The sequence below is a fragment of the Sturnus vulgaris genome, chromosome Z (genome assembly GCF_052056855.1).
Source record: "Sturnus vulgaris isolate bStuVul1 chromosome Z, bStuVul1.hap1, whole genome shotgun sequence".
NCBI lineage: Eukaryota > Metazoa > Chordata > Aves > Passeriformes > Sturnidae > Sturnus > Sturnus vulgaris.
Window position 1 is genome coordinate 11,688,544 of NC_142283.1, and position 17,388 is coordinate 11,705,931.

At 49.4% G+C, this 17,388-nt stretch overlaps 1 protein-coding gene and 1 long non-coding RNA gene across 2 annotated transcripts; both read right to left on the reverse strand.

Moving 5' to 3' along the window:
• Positions 1-7,312: 7,312 nt before the first annotated feature.
• Positions 7,313-9,171, reverse strand: LOC148219673 (uncharacterized). The gene is made up of 3 exons (XR_015799657.1): positions 9,036-9,171; positions 8,572-8,686; positions 7,313-8,192 (listed from the first exon to the last, which is right to left on the reverse strand). It is a non-coding gene; the product is annotated as an uncharacterized LOC148219673 (long non-coding RNA).
• Positions 9,172-10,157: 986 nt separating this feature from the next.
• On the reverse strand, positions 10,158-13,371 carry LOC148219674 (uncharacterized). The gene is made up of 3 exons (XM_088156467.1): positions 12,447-13,371; positions 12,006-12,193; positions 10,158-10,469 (listed from the first exon to the last, which is right to left on the reverse strand). The coding sequence occupies exons 1-3, from the start codon at positions 13,369-13,371 to the stop codon at positions 10,158-10,160; spliced, it is 1,425 nt and encodes a 474-aa protein (XP_088012593.1).
• Between the last annotated feature and the right edge of the window lie 4,017 nt (positions 13,372-17,388).

Below are 17,388 nucleotides of genomic sequence, written 5' to 3' on the forward strand. Positions count from 1 at the left end.
CCTGTCCTGTCCTGTCCTGCCCTGTCCTGCCCTGTCCTGCCCTCAGTGCCATGTGGAGCCACACCGCACCGCAGGCAGGTACTCAGCAGGAGGAAGTGTGGCTGCTGCTCAGGGGCTCCACTGAGCTAACGTGTCACTCGGGAGAAGCTGCCCCAGGCCAGGCCTTGCCCTTCTCCAAGCTGTGGCAGCGGCACAGGCTCTCTGTCTCCACACAGCCTCTTCCAGTGCCCACGGTCCAGCAGCTGCCAGCCCAGGGGATACCCTTCCCCAGGCTGCCACAGCTGCACACACCTGGGGAACAAGAGAGCAGAGCCTGGCCAGAAGAAGAGGTCGCCTTTCCTTCCCACTACCCTGAGCATGGCTGAGCTGGGAGCCCCCGCTCTGCTGGACTCTTCTTTCTGGCTAGTGGAAGCAGCAAGGAAGTGCCAGTGCTGCCAGTGGCTCTCCAATGCCTCTGTTTCCCCAGTGGCACCAGGAACCCTTGCGGCCTCCCTCACAAGTTCCCTCCACTGTCTGTGTTTCCCTGGCACCCCAGCCCAGCCAGAAGGCTTGGGATGAAAGGCAGTCCTGCTCACCTTTTTCAGGCCCTCAATCAGCCTCTCCAGCCTGATGGTGCCCAGGGTCCTGCCCTGAGCAAGAAAAGAGGGCAAGAAGGTGAGCAGGGATGCCTCTGTGGCTCATCTGGAAGTGCAGGGCTCAGGCACAGAGCCCAGAGCAGAGAGACACTCACTGCAAAGCGGTGGCTCAGCTTTTTCTCCCGGGGATTGATGGATGGCACATGGGTCACTCGGGCTCCCTGGGTTCTGTGCAGTGACAAAATGGACGGGCAGAGAGCGGGGTGAGCCCCAAGCCACCTGTGCTCTCTTGTCAGGCAGCTTTGCCCAACAGCTGCCCGCAGCCACAGGGTCAACTCCCCCCAGCTGAGGAGCTGTGCTGCCCTGTGGGGCTGCTGTGGAAGCATCCATCCCCATGCAGCAGCATCAGCTTATTCCTGTAGTGTGCCCACCTTCACCTCCTTCAGTGCCTGGGAGCTTTTGACAGAGAGGAGAACCAGCGTCAGGCCACGCTGCCCCCCAGCCCCTTGGGCAGACACATTCGCCCTCACAGCCCTGCCCCATGGCTAGGGACACAAGGGCAGGACATAGTTGATGCCCAAGCCCTGGTTCCCTCTGTGCTGCCAGAGCAACGGCTGTTGCACTTCCCTTCTCAAAACCCAAAAGTTACCAGGGGACACAGGACACTCCCTGACCAGGCTCTGCATGGAGGCCTGAGGCCATTGCAAGGGTGGCAAAGTTCTCCTGCTTCACATGGCTGGGAACCTTTCCTGTCCTGCCACGGCATGTGACATCACCACTCACCCAAATGTGTCAACGCAGGAGCTGCTGGGCCAGATGAGGATGATGGAGGTGGCATCCTCATTGCTGTCTTCCTGCTGTTGTTCTTGTTGTGTCTGCAGGCCACCTCCTTCCCAGCGATCAGCAGCCACAGCTGGTCCTGGGCCAGGCAGAGCCTGGGCTCAGAGTGGTGCAGAGAGCAGAGGCAGGCAGTGAGGGGCAGGTGGCCTCCCTGGCATCTCCCAGGGCAGAACCCTGGCATGTCCCCCATTTTCCCCTGCCAACCTTTGCACACACACTGGTGCATCCAGCAGCAATGGTCTTGATGCCTTAAGTTTGAAGTTTTTCTATTCTGATTGGATGTGCTTTTTTGATGTGCTAGGGTGATGAAGACAAAAAAAGTCCTATTCCAGTTAAGAACTCAAGCACACTTTCTTGAAACTTCAGGCCTTAAGCATAAACAACATGGAAAGAGGGGGGCGGGTTCATGTAAATGAACCAAAACCTCTTAAAATGTGAGATTTTGTGACCAAGCTCTCCTTTGCTTCCATCTTGGAGCCATCTAGGCAGGTTCCATGACTGTGGTACTGATACTGCCAGGTTGTGGCCTTTTGTAGGCCTCTCAATAAACACCCATTTTATTCGCCTTTACTCTCTGTGTAGCCTCTGTTCCAGCTCCCCTAGGCATGAGTCTGGGGCCTGGGGCTTAGGCCAGGCTGTCTGGGGCCTGGCCCAGGGCCAGGGATGGGGCCAAGCCAACTGGGGTCTCAGGCTCTTACTGCAGTTTGGCAAGCACCAGTTTCTCCTGAAGGAGGAGAAGGTGCCTCTCACTCCTCTTTGGGCCACAGCTCAGAGCCACAGCTGCGCTCAGCAGCGCCTCATGGTCACTGAGAACCTTCCTGCAGAGCAGAGAGCGGCGGCTGTGAGCAAGGCGGCCCCTTCTGCTGCGCACACAGCCATGGCCACATGTCCCCCCGCTGTGGGGGAGCCCACCTGGACCAAAGCAGCTCCAGGCCTGGCCCATCCTTCCTGGCCCACGAGGACCCTGGCCTTGTCTCATGGGCGTGGGCCAGGCACTGAGAGAGTGAGGATTGGTAGCGGGATGTCAGGACTGGGCTGAAATTGCTTTTTAAGAATCTTCCTTCTCTTGCTATCGATCAGCAAAGACAACAACTCTCTGCTGCTGCTGCTGCTGCTGCTGCTGCTGCTGCTGCTCATGGATGCTAGGTCCCAGTGACCAAAGGTCCAAGCCCAATGGACCCTAGACTGGACATGGGTGGGGGCTGGAGCGGGGCCCTGGGATGGGACTTCCTGCCAGGACGGCCAATGCTGGCTTTGCACTGGGGAGCCCAGAGCTGGACACACCCAGCCAGGGCCCATCTCCCTGCACCTACTGCCAAGGCTTTGTTCCTGCAGCCCTGCATGCTGTCAGCTGCCTTTGCCCCCCAGGGGCTCTTTGGTGCCTCCAAATTGCTCGGTCTGGGCCCCACCTTGAGCTGCTTTCTCAGCTGCCTCTTCCTTAGACTCTACGGCTGAAAGGGATTCTTCCTCCTCCCTGATTGCAGGACTCGCCTCTTTCCCTGCACCTTCACCTGCAGGAGCTCCCTGCCTGCCCTTTCTCCAGCCCCTCCAGGTCTCTCTGCTTGGCAGCAGTAGCACCCTCCCAGCCATGAGCCTCCCCCGAGCTGGCTGCCCTCTGCCTGCTGTCTGAGGGGACACTCAGCCCATTTCCTCCATTGCTGCACGGCCACAGCACCTGCAGAGGACAGCACAGGGGCTGCAGGCCTGCAGCTTGCTGCCATGCAACCTCTCACCAAGGCCTCAGCAAGTCAGGGGGAAAAGCCACATCACTTGCTGGCATGATCCATACAGTGCTGCTTTTTTGGATTCCTCCAAGTCCTACTCAAGACTCTTCAAGGTGTGCCAGTTTTCATTGGGATGTCACATCTCTTCAGAGTGCCAATGGGACGTGTCCATCAGACAGGGTTGTGCTCTGCCCTCCATTGCTGCAGAGCTCATAGCTGACCTTCCTAGGCAGCAGATTCTCTGCATTCACAGTGCTCACACAAGGCTAAAAACCAAGGGTGGTTCTTGAGGGGCCTGTCATTTCTTCATGCTCAAAAATGACAAATGGCACATGAGAAATGCCTGGAAGCTTGAAAGCGTTTTGGTTGGCTGTCCTGAAAGAACTGAGAGGTATTGGATGGGGTTTTGTCTTTTCCCAGTTTCTCAGTGGCAACTGTAGCTTTCCTTAGCAGACCCTTGCAGTGAGTTCTCCCTAAATGTTTGACTCTGCTCTCTCTGCAAAGCCTACAGTTCCTTCCTGTGCCATTATGGAACTGGGCAAGTTGTGGGGCATGTTTTCCCCCTGCCCCCATCAGCACTCCTGATCCAAATGCTCCTAGAGCCTTATGTGGATGTCTGTTAATTGCTTCAAATACCACAAATCAACACCTGTTTCAGTTTAAAAATGTCATTGATTGTGCATTGGTACAATGGTGCTGCCTTTTGTTTCTATACTAGAATAGCTCATCCTTTAAAATTGCACCCCAATAAGCTGACATGGCCCATGAAAGTAGCTGTGGAAAAGCTGCAAGCCATGGGAGAGACTTTCACACTGTGAACAGATTTTTCCTTTCCCGGGTGGCTGATTTGCTGGGACACTAAAGCCACAAGAGAACTGTTTCTTGTGGAGAAGTCTCCATAGTATGGCAAGTGAGACTCCTCTCCCTAAAAGACTGAAGAAAAATTATTTTAGAGTGAAAGTTGACTGAAAGTTCCAGGTTTTGTCCCTTTACGTTGTCACTGGAAAAGAAAAGAGAGTAGGAGGGGAGAAGTGTTTTGAAAGTTGATTCTGATTTTCCTATCATTTTTCTTCTAATTTTGCTAATATAATTTTTCTTTATACCCTTTAAAGTTTTGAGCATGTTTTGCCCTCTTCCTCCAAATCCATATCTCATAGCAGGAAATTAATAAATGATTTCTAGTGGGTGCACTGGTGTCTGGCCAGCAGTAAACCCACTACATAATAGGTGCATTGGGCAGGAATCTCAAATTAGGAAACCAAAATACCAAAACTTCTACAGCAGTGCTGCCACAGAGCGCAGTAGGAGGGATTCCAGGGATTTGTCAGCATGGGGAGGCAAAGCATGAGCTCCTACTGATATTTCCAGTCCAGGAGTAGCACTTTCAGGCCAGCAATGACAAGTCCTGCAGCTCTGGCTTCACAGCTTTTGTTGGCAGTGCTGTGACAGCCTCTGCCTCCAAGCTGGAGTATCTGCAGGGGCAGGATGGTGTGGAGAAGCCTCTCAGAAAACGGAGAGAACACCTTCACATCTGGCACAGTTAATGAAGGGGTAGTAAATCACTGTTGGGGGTTGGGTCTCTCAGTGGAATTTTCCCCATTGCAATGTTGAGAGGTTTGCGGGCTATACCCTGGCACAGGTGGCTGGTGATGGGGGCGGTGGGGGGAAAGAGGAGGAACAGCACGAGATCAGGGGGGCAGCTGCGCTCTCTCCTTGTCTGGCTCGGAGAAGGACGGTCGCTAGAAACTCCACTCTGCCATCCCATCGCGACAGAGCTGCCTTCCTTGGCTGTGGCATCCCGCAACCTCCCTGCTCAGACGCTCTCTCTCTCTCCTGCATCTCCTGCCGACTTCAGACATCATTTTGGATCATTGGGATCCGAGAGCAGCGTCTCCCCTCCGCCCTTCCCATCAGGGACACAGACGCCATTCACCGCAGCGCCCTCCAGCCCCGTGGGATCACCGCATCTCCTCCCTGCTCAGCGAGAGCTGGCAGGCAGCGCCAGAACGGAGACTGCACCGCACAGGAAAGGTGTCCACAGCCGGGAGAACTGTTCACTGGGTTTGCTGCTCTGCTACTGCTGATCTCGCAGTTATTGTTGTTGTGGTTTGTTTCCCTTGTTACATATATATATGTCAGTAAAGAATTGTTATTCCTACCCCCCATATCTTCACCTGAGTGCCCCTTAATTTCAAAATTATAGTAAAGTGAAGGAGGGGTTTATATTCTCCTTTTCAAAAAGAGGCCCCTGTCTCTTTTAGCAAATACCTCTCTTTCAAGCCAAGACAATCACTTTGAGGGGGACAGATTATAAAAACCTCTCTCTGAAAATAACCTCTCTCTGACAATAGGAGTGAATGGAGGAGTGAATAGGAGGGAATGGGAAAGAGGAAAGAGGAGAGGGGAAGGAAAAAGTTAAAAAAAGAGAACGGGGAAAGGGAAAGGGAAAAGGGGAGAGGATTGATTCCTTGGAAATTCTAATTCTTTCTAAAGGACATTTTCTGACAACATATGGATTTGCTACAATAAATAGCCCTTTCCCACGTGCTTTAGCTTTATAGCTCTTGATATTAACTAAACCCAGTGAGTTTTAAAGAGATAGGAAAAAATTTAGGAAAATGTTTTCCTTCAAGACCAAATATCTGCCAGAGACTGAATGCTATGGTTAATGGCTTTTGAACATTCACAGGAATGATCAAAGCTTTAAGGTAAATAAACAGAGCTCTTAGAATCCAACATAAGTTGCATTGTTAAGATTAAATTGAGATTCACATTGTACTGTGTGTTTTTATAGTCTTGAAAACAGAGGCTTAATGACAGTATTTCATGCACACACAGCAACATAAGAAATGACAGCCCGTGCCTCTTTGTCCTGGTAAGTACTTATCAGCAGCCACCTTTCTTGAAAGTAAAGATGTGTTCAAAGGCCTTTTCCCTTTCTCTGTTGAAAATTGTTTCATAGCAAAAACAGGATTAGTCCCGTATGTAGTTTTTCTTCTTGTCAAGAAACGAGCTCAAATCTCCAGGCAAATGTACGAGATTTTAGAAGAATGTAAGTTACAGTGTTAATGAACCTGACTTGAATTCAGTTTTGACTTTGGAAGAATTTAAAATCTAACAGAGAATAACACAGCCTCACCTTTCCTTTCCTTAGTGATATGTGAAAGGCCAGAACAAGAAAAGAGAATCTGACTTACTCTGCTGGTGCTTGCTGAAATCAACATGTACTGAGAAATTATTGTTATTATTGAAAGAACAGTTTAAAATCCAGGCAAAAATTATGGCTTAAACTGACATTTTCCTTTTGCTCTCCAACCAAACATTTAGATGGAATGGTATCATAGAAACAAATATGTTTCCCTGCTGTCTATCAGGCCAGGTGTAAAAACCTAACACATCTAGAGAGCAAGGCACTGACTTCATTTCCACTGTGGGAATGGCTTGCAGGAGCAAGTAAACACAGCTTCACTGTGCTGGAACAGTGATGTTCTGTCACTCTAAGTAATTATGATGCCTGATGGGTTTAATACCAGGTTTGCACCTCAGTTGGTGCTAAAGAAATACATAAGGTCCAACGTGGACCTAAGCTTCGCACAGCACACTCTAGGCAGACAGCTAAGAGAGTATAAATTAAATGGTCTTTTCGACCCAGAAGACTGATGAGAAATGTTGGTATTTCTGCTCTCCCTCCTTCTTTAAATTATAGCAACATATTTGATGAGAATTTGGAATTGCAGCTCTGAATTGTGGCCAGATTAAGACACGTGAATGGTTATTGTGAGTTTTTAATGGTGGAAGTCAATAACAGTGTAGCTGCTCCTGGTGATATAAAAAGCTCTTTTAAGATACTTCCAAGAAAAATGTCTTTTTCCTTTTCATTCTTAACTGCAAAGCCTCCCCCAGTATTATCACCTTTACATCTGTTCATTGATTTGGATATCACCAATCACACAACACCCATCTCAGCTGACAAATGTCATTTCTTGCAGATTGCTACAGCCACACTGCCGATCGACAAATACACGAGAATCGATTTCAGTTGAAAAATGTCATTTATTACAAATTGCTACACCCGTGCTGACAATACAGAACTAAACAAATCTCAGTTAAGGTTAAGAAAAGGAATTTATTACATTACTACAATAATGCTATGTAAATATATACAAATACCAATTCAGTTAACAAAAACTTAATTTATTACCAACCTCTACAACAATTCACTATATACAAATATCAATTAGGTGTTTAACAACTTAATTTATTACATATTACTATCAGGGTAAAGTCCATATAAGAATACAAAATTATCAATATCTCTCTAAATAACCCTGTATCAACTGTACAAATATACAACTCCATATATAGCTAAATAGAAAGCAATACATATATAACCACAACACACAGATGTAAATACAGATTAAATATTATGTATTACATACTATATACATAAACAGATACATGAAACAAATCTATCTGTACATAGACAACTGTACCCATCTAAATATCCATCCAACTGCAGCAATACAAATATACACTTACATATCTCCATACATATACAAATAGAATTACATTAAAAAATAGATCAATATACATATAAAAATGTAAATATAGGCATATATACCTATACAAATATCAATATATCTATTTTAAAAGCCAGATAATGATAACTATATCAATAGAAATAGATACCGACAAACTCTATACATAGGAAATTAGAATAGAATTTAACAAAGATATAATAACATAGATGTATCACTTAGATACATATATACAAATATACATAATTAAAAACATACGTGTATACAGAGCATACATATATAACAACATAAATATACACAAATATAACAAAATACATCTAGAAATAAACCCATACAAATAGCAACCCACATATGTAGATATCCATAGAATTATCCCTCTCCTTGGGCAAGTCCATGTATCTTTACAGAGAGCGCTGAGCAGAGGGATTCCAGCAGCGCCATCTTCAAAGCCTCTCCATCCGTCTCTTCCTCCCACGCACAGCAGCTCTCCTGGACAGGGACAGCAGACGGGACATCTGCGAAGCAAAGGGAACACTGAGTTAGGATCAGGGCCTTTCCCTTGACAGCACCTGCACTTGCATCAGGGAAGAGAAAATCTCAGCGCCTCCCCAGGAGGGCTGCAAAGGAAAAGCAGGCCGAGCGGGCCAGGGTGTGGTGAGCGCAGCCGCGGCGGGACCGTCCCGCAGCCCCCGGCAGCCCGGCACAGCCGGCACAGCTCCCGGGCCCTGCCGGCACAGCTGCCTTGCCCAAGGACAGCCCCTGTGCCGGCCGGGGCAGCTGCGCTGAGCAGCCCCAGCAGGGGCAGGGCCCGCTCCTGCCCCGCCGGGCAGTGCCCACGGCCACAGCCCACGGCACCCTCACCCCCAGCCTGCCTCACCGGCCCTGTGGCCTCACCCCGGCTCTCGCCTGCCAGCAGCAACTCCCTGATCACTGCTCTTGCTCGTGCCCTTCAGCTTCTTCCTGCTGGCTCCTGTCGGTTCTCCTGCTGTCCTCAAAGTCTTCACTGCAGCTGTGGAAAAAATGGAGGCTCAGGAATTGGTTCCAAGGCCTGGCAGAGCTGCAGTCCCGCACCCCTCTGTGCTCCCTGCTGGCTCCCTCCATCCCCTCAGCCCCGCCATGCTCTCGGCCATCCCCGAGTCCCCTTCAGTTTCTTCAGAGTCCCGCAGTCCTCTCACCCCCCTCAGTCCCTTCTGATCCATCCCATCCCCTTCGACCCCGCCACCCCCCTCAGCCTGTGCCACTTCCCTGTCACCTCAGTGCCACCATCGCCCTGTGCTGCCCCACACCCCCAGCCCCACCACCACCTCAAGGTCACCGTCCCTTCAGTGTCACCACCTCCTCAGCCCCCTCAGTCTCACCGGCCCTCAGCAGCTCCTCAGGGGACAGTGCCTGGGGCCACCGGCAGCTCCCAGCGCTCCAGGGACACCCGGGGCTGGAACTGCTGCTCCGCTCCGGCCGCCAGCTCGGACACAGCACAGGGAGAGGGGACAGAGGGGGCACAGGGGAAAAACAAGAGATGAAAAAGGCATCCAGGAGGGGAAAGATGTTAACAAAAGGCCTGTACCTATACACATATCAATCTACGTAACTAAAATCCCAGATAGAAATACAACTATGCCTATTTAGAAACATAACTATATATATGGAAATGTAACTATACATATGTATAAATGTCTCTAGGCACATCTATAACTATAACCTCACTTATAAAAATCTAACTATAAATATCTACAACTATACATATAAAATAAACTATAGAGATATATAAATACAACTATCTACATCTAGAAGTGCACCTATATAAATCTGTAAACATAACTATATAGATACATATATATGTATATATAAGTATATATGTATATATGTATCTATAACATATAGATACATAACTATATAACTATACATATCTATAAATGTGACTACATCTATCAATGTGCCAGAGGGATTTCACCTGCCCAATGGCCACAGGTCTTCCCTCTGTTTCTTCCTGCCACACGGGGCATCCTCCTGGAGAGGTCGATCAGATGGGATCTGGGAAGCAAAGGGAACCCTGAGTCAGTATTGGCCCTTGTGCACGGTTCCCTTGGGCACCAATTGTCCTTTTCTCCGACACTGTTCAAGATGGTCTGAGAGGCAGATTCTCAATTGGATTTTGAAGCCTGCTCTTTAGAGAACACAGATCCTTCCAAATGTTCAAAACTGTGTAAAGCACTGAAGTACCTCAATAAAGTCTCAGTACTCACAGTGCAAATGGCACCCATGACAGCTTAAAACACAGATAGTCCCAGCTCCCACAAAGAAGCCCAGCTTTGTTCTTTCTCTCTGCTGATAGAGAGATCTCAGTAATCACTAAAATGGCTGAAGCTGAAAGGTGCTGTGAGCTGAGTTGTGAAACCAAACTGGGACACCCGGCTTGGTGACACAACTCCCACAAAGTCAGGTTTATTCCCTGCTCTCTTGCCACAGCAGAGGACTCCGTGTCAGAGCCTCTGGAGAAGCGTGGAGGGCAGGGCTCTTGGAGGTTGTGTCTGTGCAGGATCTGAACTAAAGGCACCGGGCAGCACCAACCCTGCAGACAAGAACTCAACTCCTCTGATCTCCCTTCCTGTCACAGGCAGGCTCAGAGCAGCCATCTCACACCTCTCTAAACCAATGTGGGCTCTCTCCTTACCAGGCTCCCCACACTCTGGTGAACTGTTCCTGCAGCTCTTGGTGCCAGATGAAGCGTCCTCTGCTGCAGCTCTGTTCAGAGCTTCCTCCTCTGAGGACTTAGGGGCAACATTAACATTCCCCTTGAAGGAGAAACAGAAAGAAAGAAATACAAAGATCACTCGCTATTTTCTTGGAATCCTATCAGGGATACAGTGACTCTCCTCCACTCCCACAGGACATGGAACACGGCGGGGGGGGCGGGAACACTGCCCACACGGTTACCATGAGAAGCATTTTAAACTCAGGATTTGGGTGGCCAAGGGGAAGCTGAAGCTTTTACAAAATGACCTTTGAGGCAAAACATGAAGGCAGAAAAAGAGAAGACACCAAGTGAGGGGTTGTGCCCCCACGTTCTGACCCTGGCTCATCCCACGAGCTGTAAGAAATCAGCCAGCAGAAAGCCAGGGGCCCTCCTCGTTGTCAACACGGCTGTCAGCAAGGGCAGAGCTTGTTCCGAGCACTGCCCAGGGCTGTGTGCTGCAAACACACAGGAAAAGCACACACCTCATTTCTGGCTGGGAGTCTCACCACCCCCACCCAATCGCTCACACAATCCATCACCCGGTGGTGCTTTTTGGAGCCCTCTGCTGCTGCCCCATATCTATGACCCAGGCAAATATTTATGGACCAGGGCATTTTCAGGATCAGATTTTCAAGTGGCAAAAGTCTGCAAATCTGAAGGGTAGAAAAAAAAAAAAACCATCTCCCATGCAATAGCCCGTCCATCACAATCCTAAATATTCTAAAGAAGGTTCAGTGCCTGCAATGTTTCCTATCATTATGAAATAAAATGCTTCTGAAAACCACTATGTGTGAGTTTATAGAAGACAAAAGACATCTCATTTGAGAATAAGATATTACTAAATCCAAAAAATCCCACTCCCGCCCTTGAGGCTGCCCTTCCTCAATCATAAATGTACTGCAGCCTGTGGGGTCAGCACATCAATACAAAGAGAGACATTCTTTGGCCAACAAGTATAAGAACTGCAAAAAGGCCTTTGCAGGACTACAGGTATGTCAGGGGAAAGTTAAGAGAAATGGGACTCCTAATCCAAAGACTGAATCTGTCAAACAAAAGGACAGAAAGCTGCAGCTCCAGCCCATCTCCAAACACAGCTCTGGGAGCACGGCAGCCCTCACACAGCAGCAGCAGCTGCAGAGCCCAGACCTTGCTTTGCCTTGGCCTTGATACACAAAAGAGGCAGAGCCCACATCTGCTGCTGGAACAGAGGCACTTCTCACATGCCCCTCCTTGCACGGGACACTTTGTTTTCAGTGGCATTGTCCAGACATTCTTTTCTCCATTCCCATCAAACAAAGCCTGGTAGAACCTACAAAGCATCACCATAAATTCCCCGGCAAAGGGCATTCTTCCCAGGAAAAGGAGCAACCAAACTTGACCAACACAGGCTCACACCTCTCATCCTCGCTAACGTGAGGATTTAGTGATGACTTTTTCATCTCTCTTCTTTTAGAGATCTTAACTTTACCAAGAATAATTAGACAACTATACAATAATGAAACAAATTAACTTAAGAAGCCTTTGCTTCTCAGCCACGTAACAACGTTCAAAAGCTCTCAGTCCAGCCTCTTTTCTTCCCATCCAATGGGGTTACCTGAGCACAGGGAGACCTTTGAGGCAGGGATCTCCTGATCTCCCGAATCATTTTCTCTAGTTCAAGCCCTAGATCTGCTGCTGGTGACTCCTCTTCCGCAGGTGCATTCCATGCTGAGCTGGAGGCCGTCGATGGTGCACAACCAGCACTACCAGGTGGAGCACTGGGGGCTAAAGGGCCTGGTGTAGCTGCACGAATCCAAACGCATTGGTCAGGCTCCACAATGTGGCTTTGGGACACACAGCTCTATTGTTGCCTGAGATGAAACATCCCAGGAAGCACATAGGAAACTCAGGCAGAGAATCCTGTGGCCTTCTAGGCCGCCCCTTCCTAGGAGACTTGATAATTTCAGTCTCACAATGACAGAGCATTGTGGAAAAATACTTCAAGCGGTCACTTTTCGTGACCTTTGGGAAAGGAAAGCTAGAATTCCTTTCCTACCTGGCGGCAAGGAGGCTGGGGGCTGCTGCTCCCTGTGCAGCTGCTGCAAGCTGCAGGGCTGCATCCTGAGCACCTCCCGCTCGGCCGGAGGCAGCTGCTCCCCGTAGAGCTCCTGGAAGCGGCTGGGGGGCCCCTCCCGCCCGAGCGGCAGCGGCCGCTCCCCGTGGAGCCCGAGGAAGTGGCAGGACGGCACCCGGAGCAGCTCCAGCTCGGCGGGCAGCGGCCGCTCCCCGTAGAGCTCCTGGAAGCGGCTCGGCCCCTCCCGCCGGGCCGGCACCGGCCGCTCCCTGTGCAGCAGGTGGAAGCTGCAGGGCGGGCGCCGGATGAGCAGCGGCCCCTCCTTGGCGGGCTGCTGGAAGCGGCCGGGCCGGGGGCTGCGCAGCTCCCGCCCGTCCGGCAGCGTCCGCTCCCTGTGCAGTAGGAGGAAGCCGCTGGGCGGGCGCCCGGCCGGCAGCGGCGGCCGCTCCCTGGGCAGCGCCGTGAAACGACTGCGCCCGTCCGGCCCGTCCGTCAGCGGCCGCGCCCTGGGGAGCTGCTGCCGCTGCCTGATGGCCGTGCTCCGGCGCTGGACGTGGAGCAGGAGGTCGGGACGGTCGCGGAGAAAGTTGGGATTCCTGAAGTGGAGCCAGCCCCCACAATCGCCCGGCACAGCTGAGCCAAGCCAGCCCGGCACCTTGCGGAAGCCGTAGCGGTAGAGCTGCCGCACGAAGCTGCCGAACTGTGTGGCCCTGAAGGTGTGCGGGGCCGGAGCCTGGGCACTGCCCGAGCTGAGCAGCTCCCGCTCGAAGAGGGAGCGGTCGATGAGCAGCCCCTGGCCCCCGCTGTCCCAGCGCAAGGAGCGGACGCGGGGGTTGTTTACCAGGCGCCAGAGCTTGGCGGGGAAGGTGCTGGCGTTGAGGCCGGCGGGCAGCGACCACTCCGCCATCGCGCCGATCGCCGAGTGTCGCCACAACGGCCGCGGCTCAACGGCCACGGCTGCGCCGGCGGCGCGCGGCCTGAGGGGGGCGCTGCGCTCGGCGCCGCTCGCGGCCCCGCGCGGGCCGGACTTGGCGGGGCCGAGCGCGGCAGAGCCGGGGCTGCGGGCCCAGCGCGGGCGGGGCGGCTGCCGGGGCTGGCCGGGCACCGCACGGCACCGCGGCGCCAGCTGCAAACCCTTTCTCTCTTTCTTTCCCTGCCTGCAATCATCCTTCTGCCTTTGCAAACCCTCAAGGCGAGCGCAGGAACTTTCAGAAACGGGTCCGAATTGAGGAATCCCATGGGAAACTCTTCCTCTTCTTTGTCCGGTGAAAGCAAAATCACTCCGTCTTCTGCATAGCTGAAGAGAGGAAAAAGATGTTCGATTGAGTAACTTCACTGCTTTGGTTGGGGTTGCAGAGTTCCCCACTTGAAAGCAGACAAGGTCAAGTGGGAGAAGGGGAAATGGACAGACAGAATTGAAGACTGGTTTTGCCCCTTTTCCAGCCAACTGGCTGCTTCTTTCTCACTGTCTCTGCCCGTCTTCAGCAGCTTTGGCACATTTCTCATTCTTTGGAGACAGAAGCAGCAACAGGAGGGGGCAGCAATTTGGTCAGCATTGTCATCAGAGCTAAAGTCCTGCTGCCTGGAAGGATGTTGCTTTACCCAAGAGATTAATCGCTTACAGTGATAGTGAACTCACGCTGGTGTCTTCACCAAGAGGATTTGCATTTTTTCATTCTTCACTAATAATTTATTCTCTTTTTTCCACAATCAGGGGAGAGTTAAAATGTAAAATCCCCCTCCCACAGCCAAGTCTTTTCAATGTAAACCAACAAAGGTGATCTTGCAAGGCTTTGTTCAGTGTCACTTGTTCTTTTTATTTTAAATTCTCTCTTGAGCTGGAAACAGTTTTCAGAGCAGGAAAAAAATAGACTTATTTCTTCCATCTCTTTTAGTTCCTGCCCCTTTTTCATATCTTTACATGGTTTGACCATGAGGGCTCATGCGAGTGTGTTTGGTGGTATGGCAGAAGCTCATCCCACACACACAGTGGATATTTTCCAGCTTGTCTTGAGTTCCGGCTGACACTGCCTTCTCTTGCCCTGCTTCCAGGTCCCTTTGTGAGGAGCCCAGCTCTGTCACTTCAGTCACTGCCCTGTGGGTGACATGCTGACACAAGGATTGTTGGTCTCATCACATTCTGGAGTAGTCTTTTGGAGTGAGTGTTTTCAAGGTGCCCTGTCATTGTTTTCTCTGTGTACTGGCTTTCTCAGAAAAATTGAAACCCACTACCTAGAAAATCTCTTTCCATTTTATCTTAAATAACTTAAAAGAGAACTTGAAGTAGGAATGCTCCGCCTTGGCAGGATGGTGTTTGTCTTTCTTTAAACACAGCGTAACAAACCTCACAAAAACTATCCCAGGAAGTGAATTACAACGAAATTTCTAATGAATAGGGGGAAAGGAGAAGAAAGGAGTTCAGAAAAGAAGGGACATCTTTCTTCATGTTTCATGGCCCTTATTTCACACATGTCAGTCTATGTGCTCCTTCATCAAGAAAAGCCTCTTTTCTAAGGGCTCCTTTGTAATCCCTGGGAGTCATATTGTAAAAAATAAAACCCCAAAACCACAAACTCTTGATTAAGGTGTTCGTTTACTATTGAATATTAAGTGTTAATAAGCTCTTAATGAAAATATTAATTTGCTATTGAATATTAAATGTTAAGATCCAAAAACTTACATTTTGTGGTCATTGTTAATAGCCCTTTACAAGTTGTGTTCTGCTGATCCTGTATTTGTATTCCTTCCCAGCACTTACTCTGTGTCATGACCCTTTCTGTCGAGAGCCACACCCGCTGCTCCCAGAAGGACTTGTGCATGAACCATATGCAAATGAGGGGTCTTTAGTGCAGTTTGGACCCCCAAAACAACAAACCAGCATTCAACAAAAGAGTAAAAACTGTAAATGTAGCCAAGAAGAATCATAGAGAATCATATATACCATCAGCTAGAGCAGAGTTCTGTTCTGTCACCATATCTTCGACAGCATTTAAGTCTAAATGACAGCCTTAGATGACAAACCCACAGGAATGTTTCTGAGGGTTCCCGTGAGGATGAGAGTTCCAGCTGTACCCAGAGTCAGAGCTGTGCAGCTTCTCCTTAGAGCCATCCATTGGGAGCAGCAGCAGTGTGCGTTACTCTGTGGGCTCCCCACCTGAAGCTGTTTGCTGTAAAGGCCTCGAGAAAGGAGCTCCTGGTCCTTTCTTCAAATGAGCCACGTGTGAATCCTGGCCCTGTGGCCTGCTGGAGATGAGGAAGCAGGTGGTTGAAAAGTGGATTGTCCATCGGAATGTTTAGTCACACCTGTGCTATAGTTATGGTTTCATTGACTTTTCCACAGTAGTGTGTGGCTAAGAATGAGAAGTTACCCTTAGCTGTGTTTTAAGGATAGTGAAACTTAAAAAGAAATGTGCTTATCTTGTGTCTGGCAGCATGACTCTTCCCCAGCTTTCTAAGCTACTTGTAAAATTTAATGTCAGTTACAAACACCACAAGGTAAATAATGTATACTACATTTCAGTGTTTGGGCCAACAATTGATTTAAAAATTAACAACCGAAAAGATTGTTCATTTAATTTTCAGGAAAAAGTTCCTTTAAATTGTGGTATATGGTTTTAGATTAAGATTTTTTTCTAAAAATGACTTCTTTCCCCTTTAAAAAGAACTTATAAAGAACATAACTCAATGTACAGGCCTAATCACTTGAAGTACTATTGTTCCGTATCTTTTATTTTTCCCTACAACGCATTGTCACTTTTGAATCACAATTGTTACCACTTTGAAAATACAATTCTAGTGTTTTTCCTACTGGTGAATACTTACCAGTTCAAGTGAAAGGACACTTCTGAAAGTGAAATATGCTTTATGTGAATATAGTTTTTTCACTGGTCTCCTGGTATTACATGTAACAGGGGCAATGTTAAACCAGTCTATACACTCTTATTTTGGAGAAGGAATTATTAATATTTTCAGCATATCTGCGATTCATGGGTGTGTGTTTCAGATGAAACTCTTCTGTGTGCCCTACTGCTAGCAGGTAAGATCTCCCTGCAGTGTAGGAAGACCCAATTTTCCCTTTCTGATTTTTTGATCCCAGAGAATCTATTCCTTCTCTTTGGGGAACTTCTCTCTGCTGCCCTCCCAGATCAGGCCAATTCCCAGGGTTCCTTCCTAAACGGAGGAGTCACCCATGGCCTCTGCTCTCCAGCTGGAACTGAAGGAAGCACAGAGCTTGCTGTTGTGGGAGAGGAGCTTCTCTTTCCTGCCTGCTTTCCCTTTGGACAGGTTGGTGTGTGCTCATATGACAAAGGGAGGTTTAAATTCTGCAGGAGTTTTGTTTCTGCTCCCTCCTCAAGCTCCTCTGTGGGTATCCTTGGACCAAAGGCCTCTTGGTGTGGGCTGCCAGTGGGCAGGTTAAGGAAGGAGGTTGATAATTCAGGGTTGTGACTGCTGAAAGCAGTTGGCTTCTGGAGGTGTCTGAAGCTGGGAGCGGATACTTCTCGCCTGCCTGCAGAAAAGGAAGTTGCAAAGTGGAATTTCATTTGCAGAGATGGCGATCAGGGTTGTTTTCCAAGAAACGGGCTGGCAGAGAGGCAGGTCTGGTGCTAAACTGGCTGCGAGTTTATTTTGGTGGACAGGGTCACAGACACAGACAGATACATCAGCTGAAGGAATAGTGTCATTCAGTATCATGCAAAAGTGAAAAAAAAGAGTTAGAAAAGGATAAACTAAGCAATTTACCACAGTGTTGACTCTTTAATACATTGACAGAAGAGAGCTTATCTCTAGAGATTAAGAAAGATACATCACCTGATACCCCAATTCTTTGCCCTTCATCCATATCCACACATCAGCTGGGGGAAGCTGTGCCAGCCAAGCCCAGAAGAGCCACGGCCAGGAGCTGGGAAATCCTGCGGTGCCTCCA

Coding starts and splice junctions, on each gene's coding strand:
- LOC148219674 (XM_088156467.1), bottom strand. CDS start 13,371: ATGGCGGAGTGGTCGCTGCCCGCCGGCCTCAACGCCAGCACCTTCCCC. Junction 12,194..12,446: donor CCCAGCCTCCTTGCCGCCAG/GTAGGAAAGGAA, acceptor GGATTCGTGCAG/CTACACCAGGCCCTTTAGCC. Junction 10,470..12,005: donor AAAGGTCTCCCTGTGCTCAG/GTAACCCCATTG, acceptor TTCTCCTTCAAG/GGGAATGTTAATGTTGCCCC.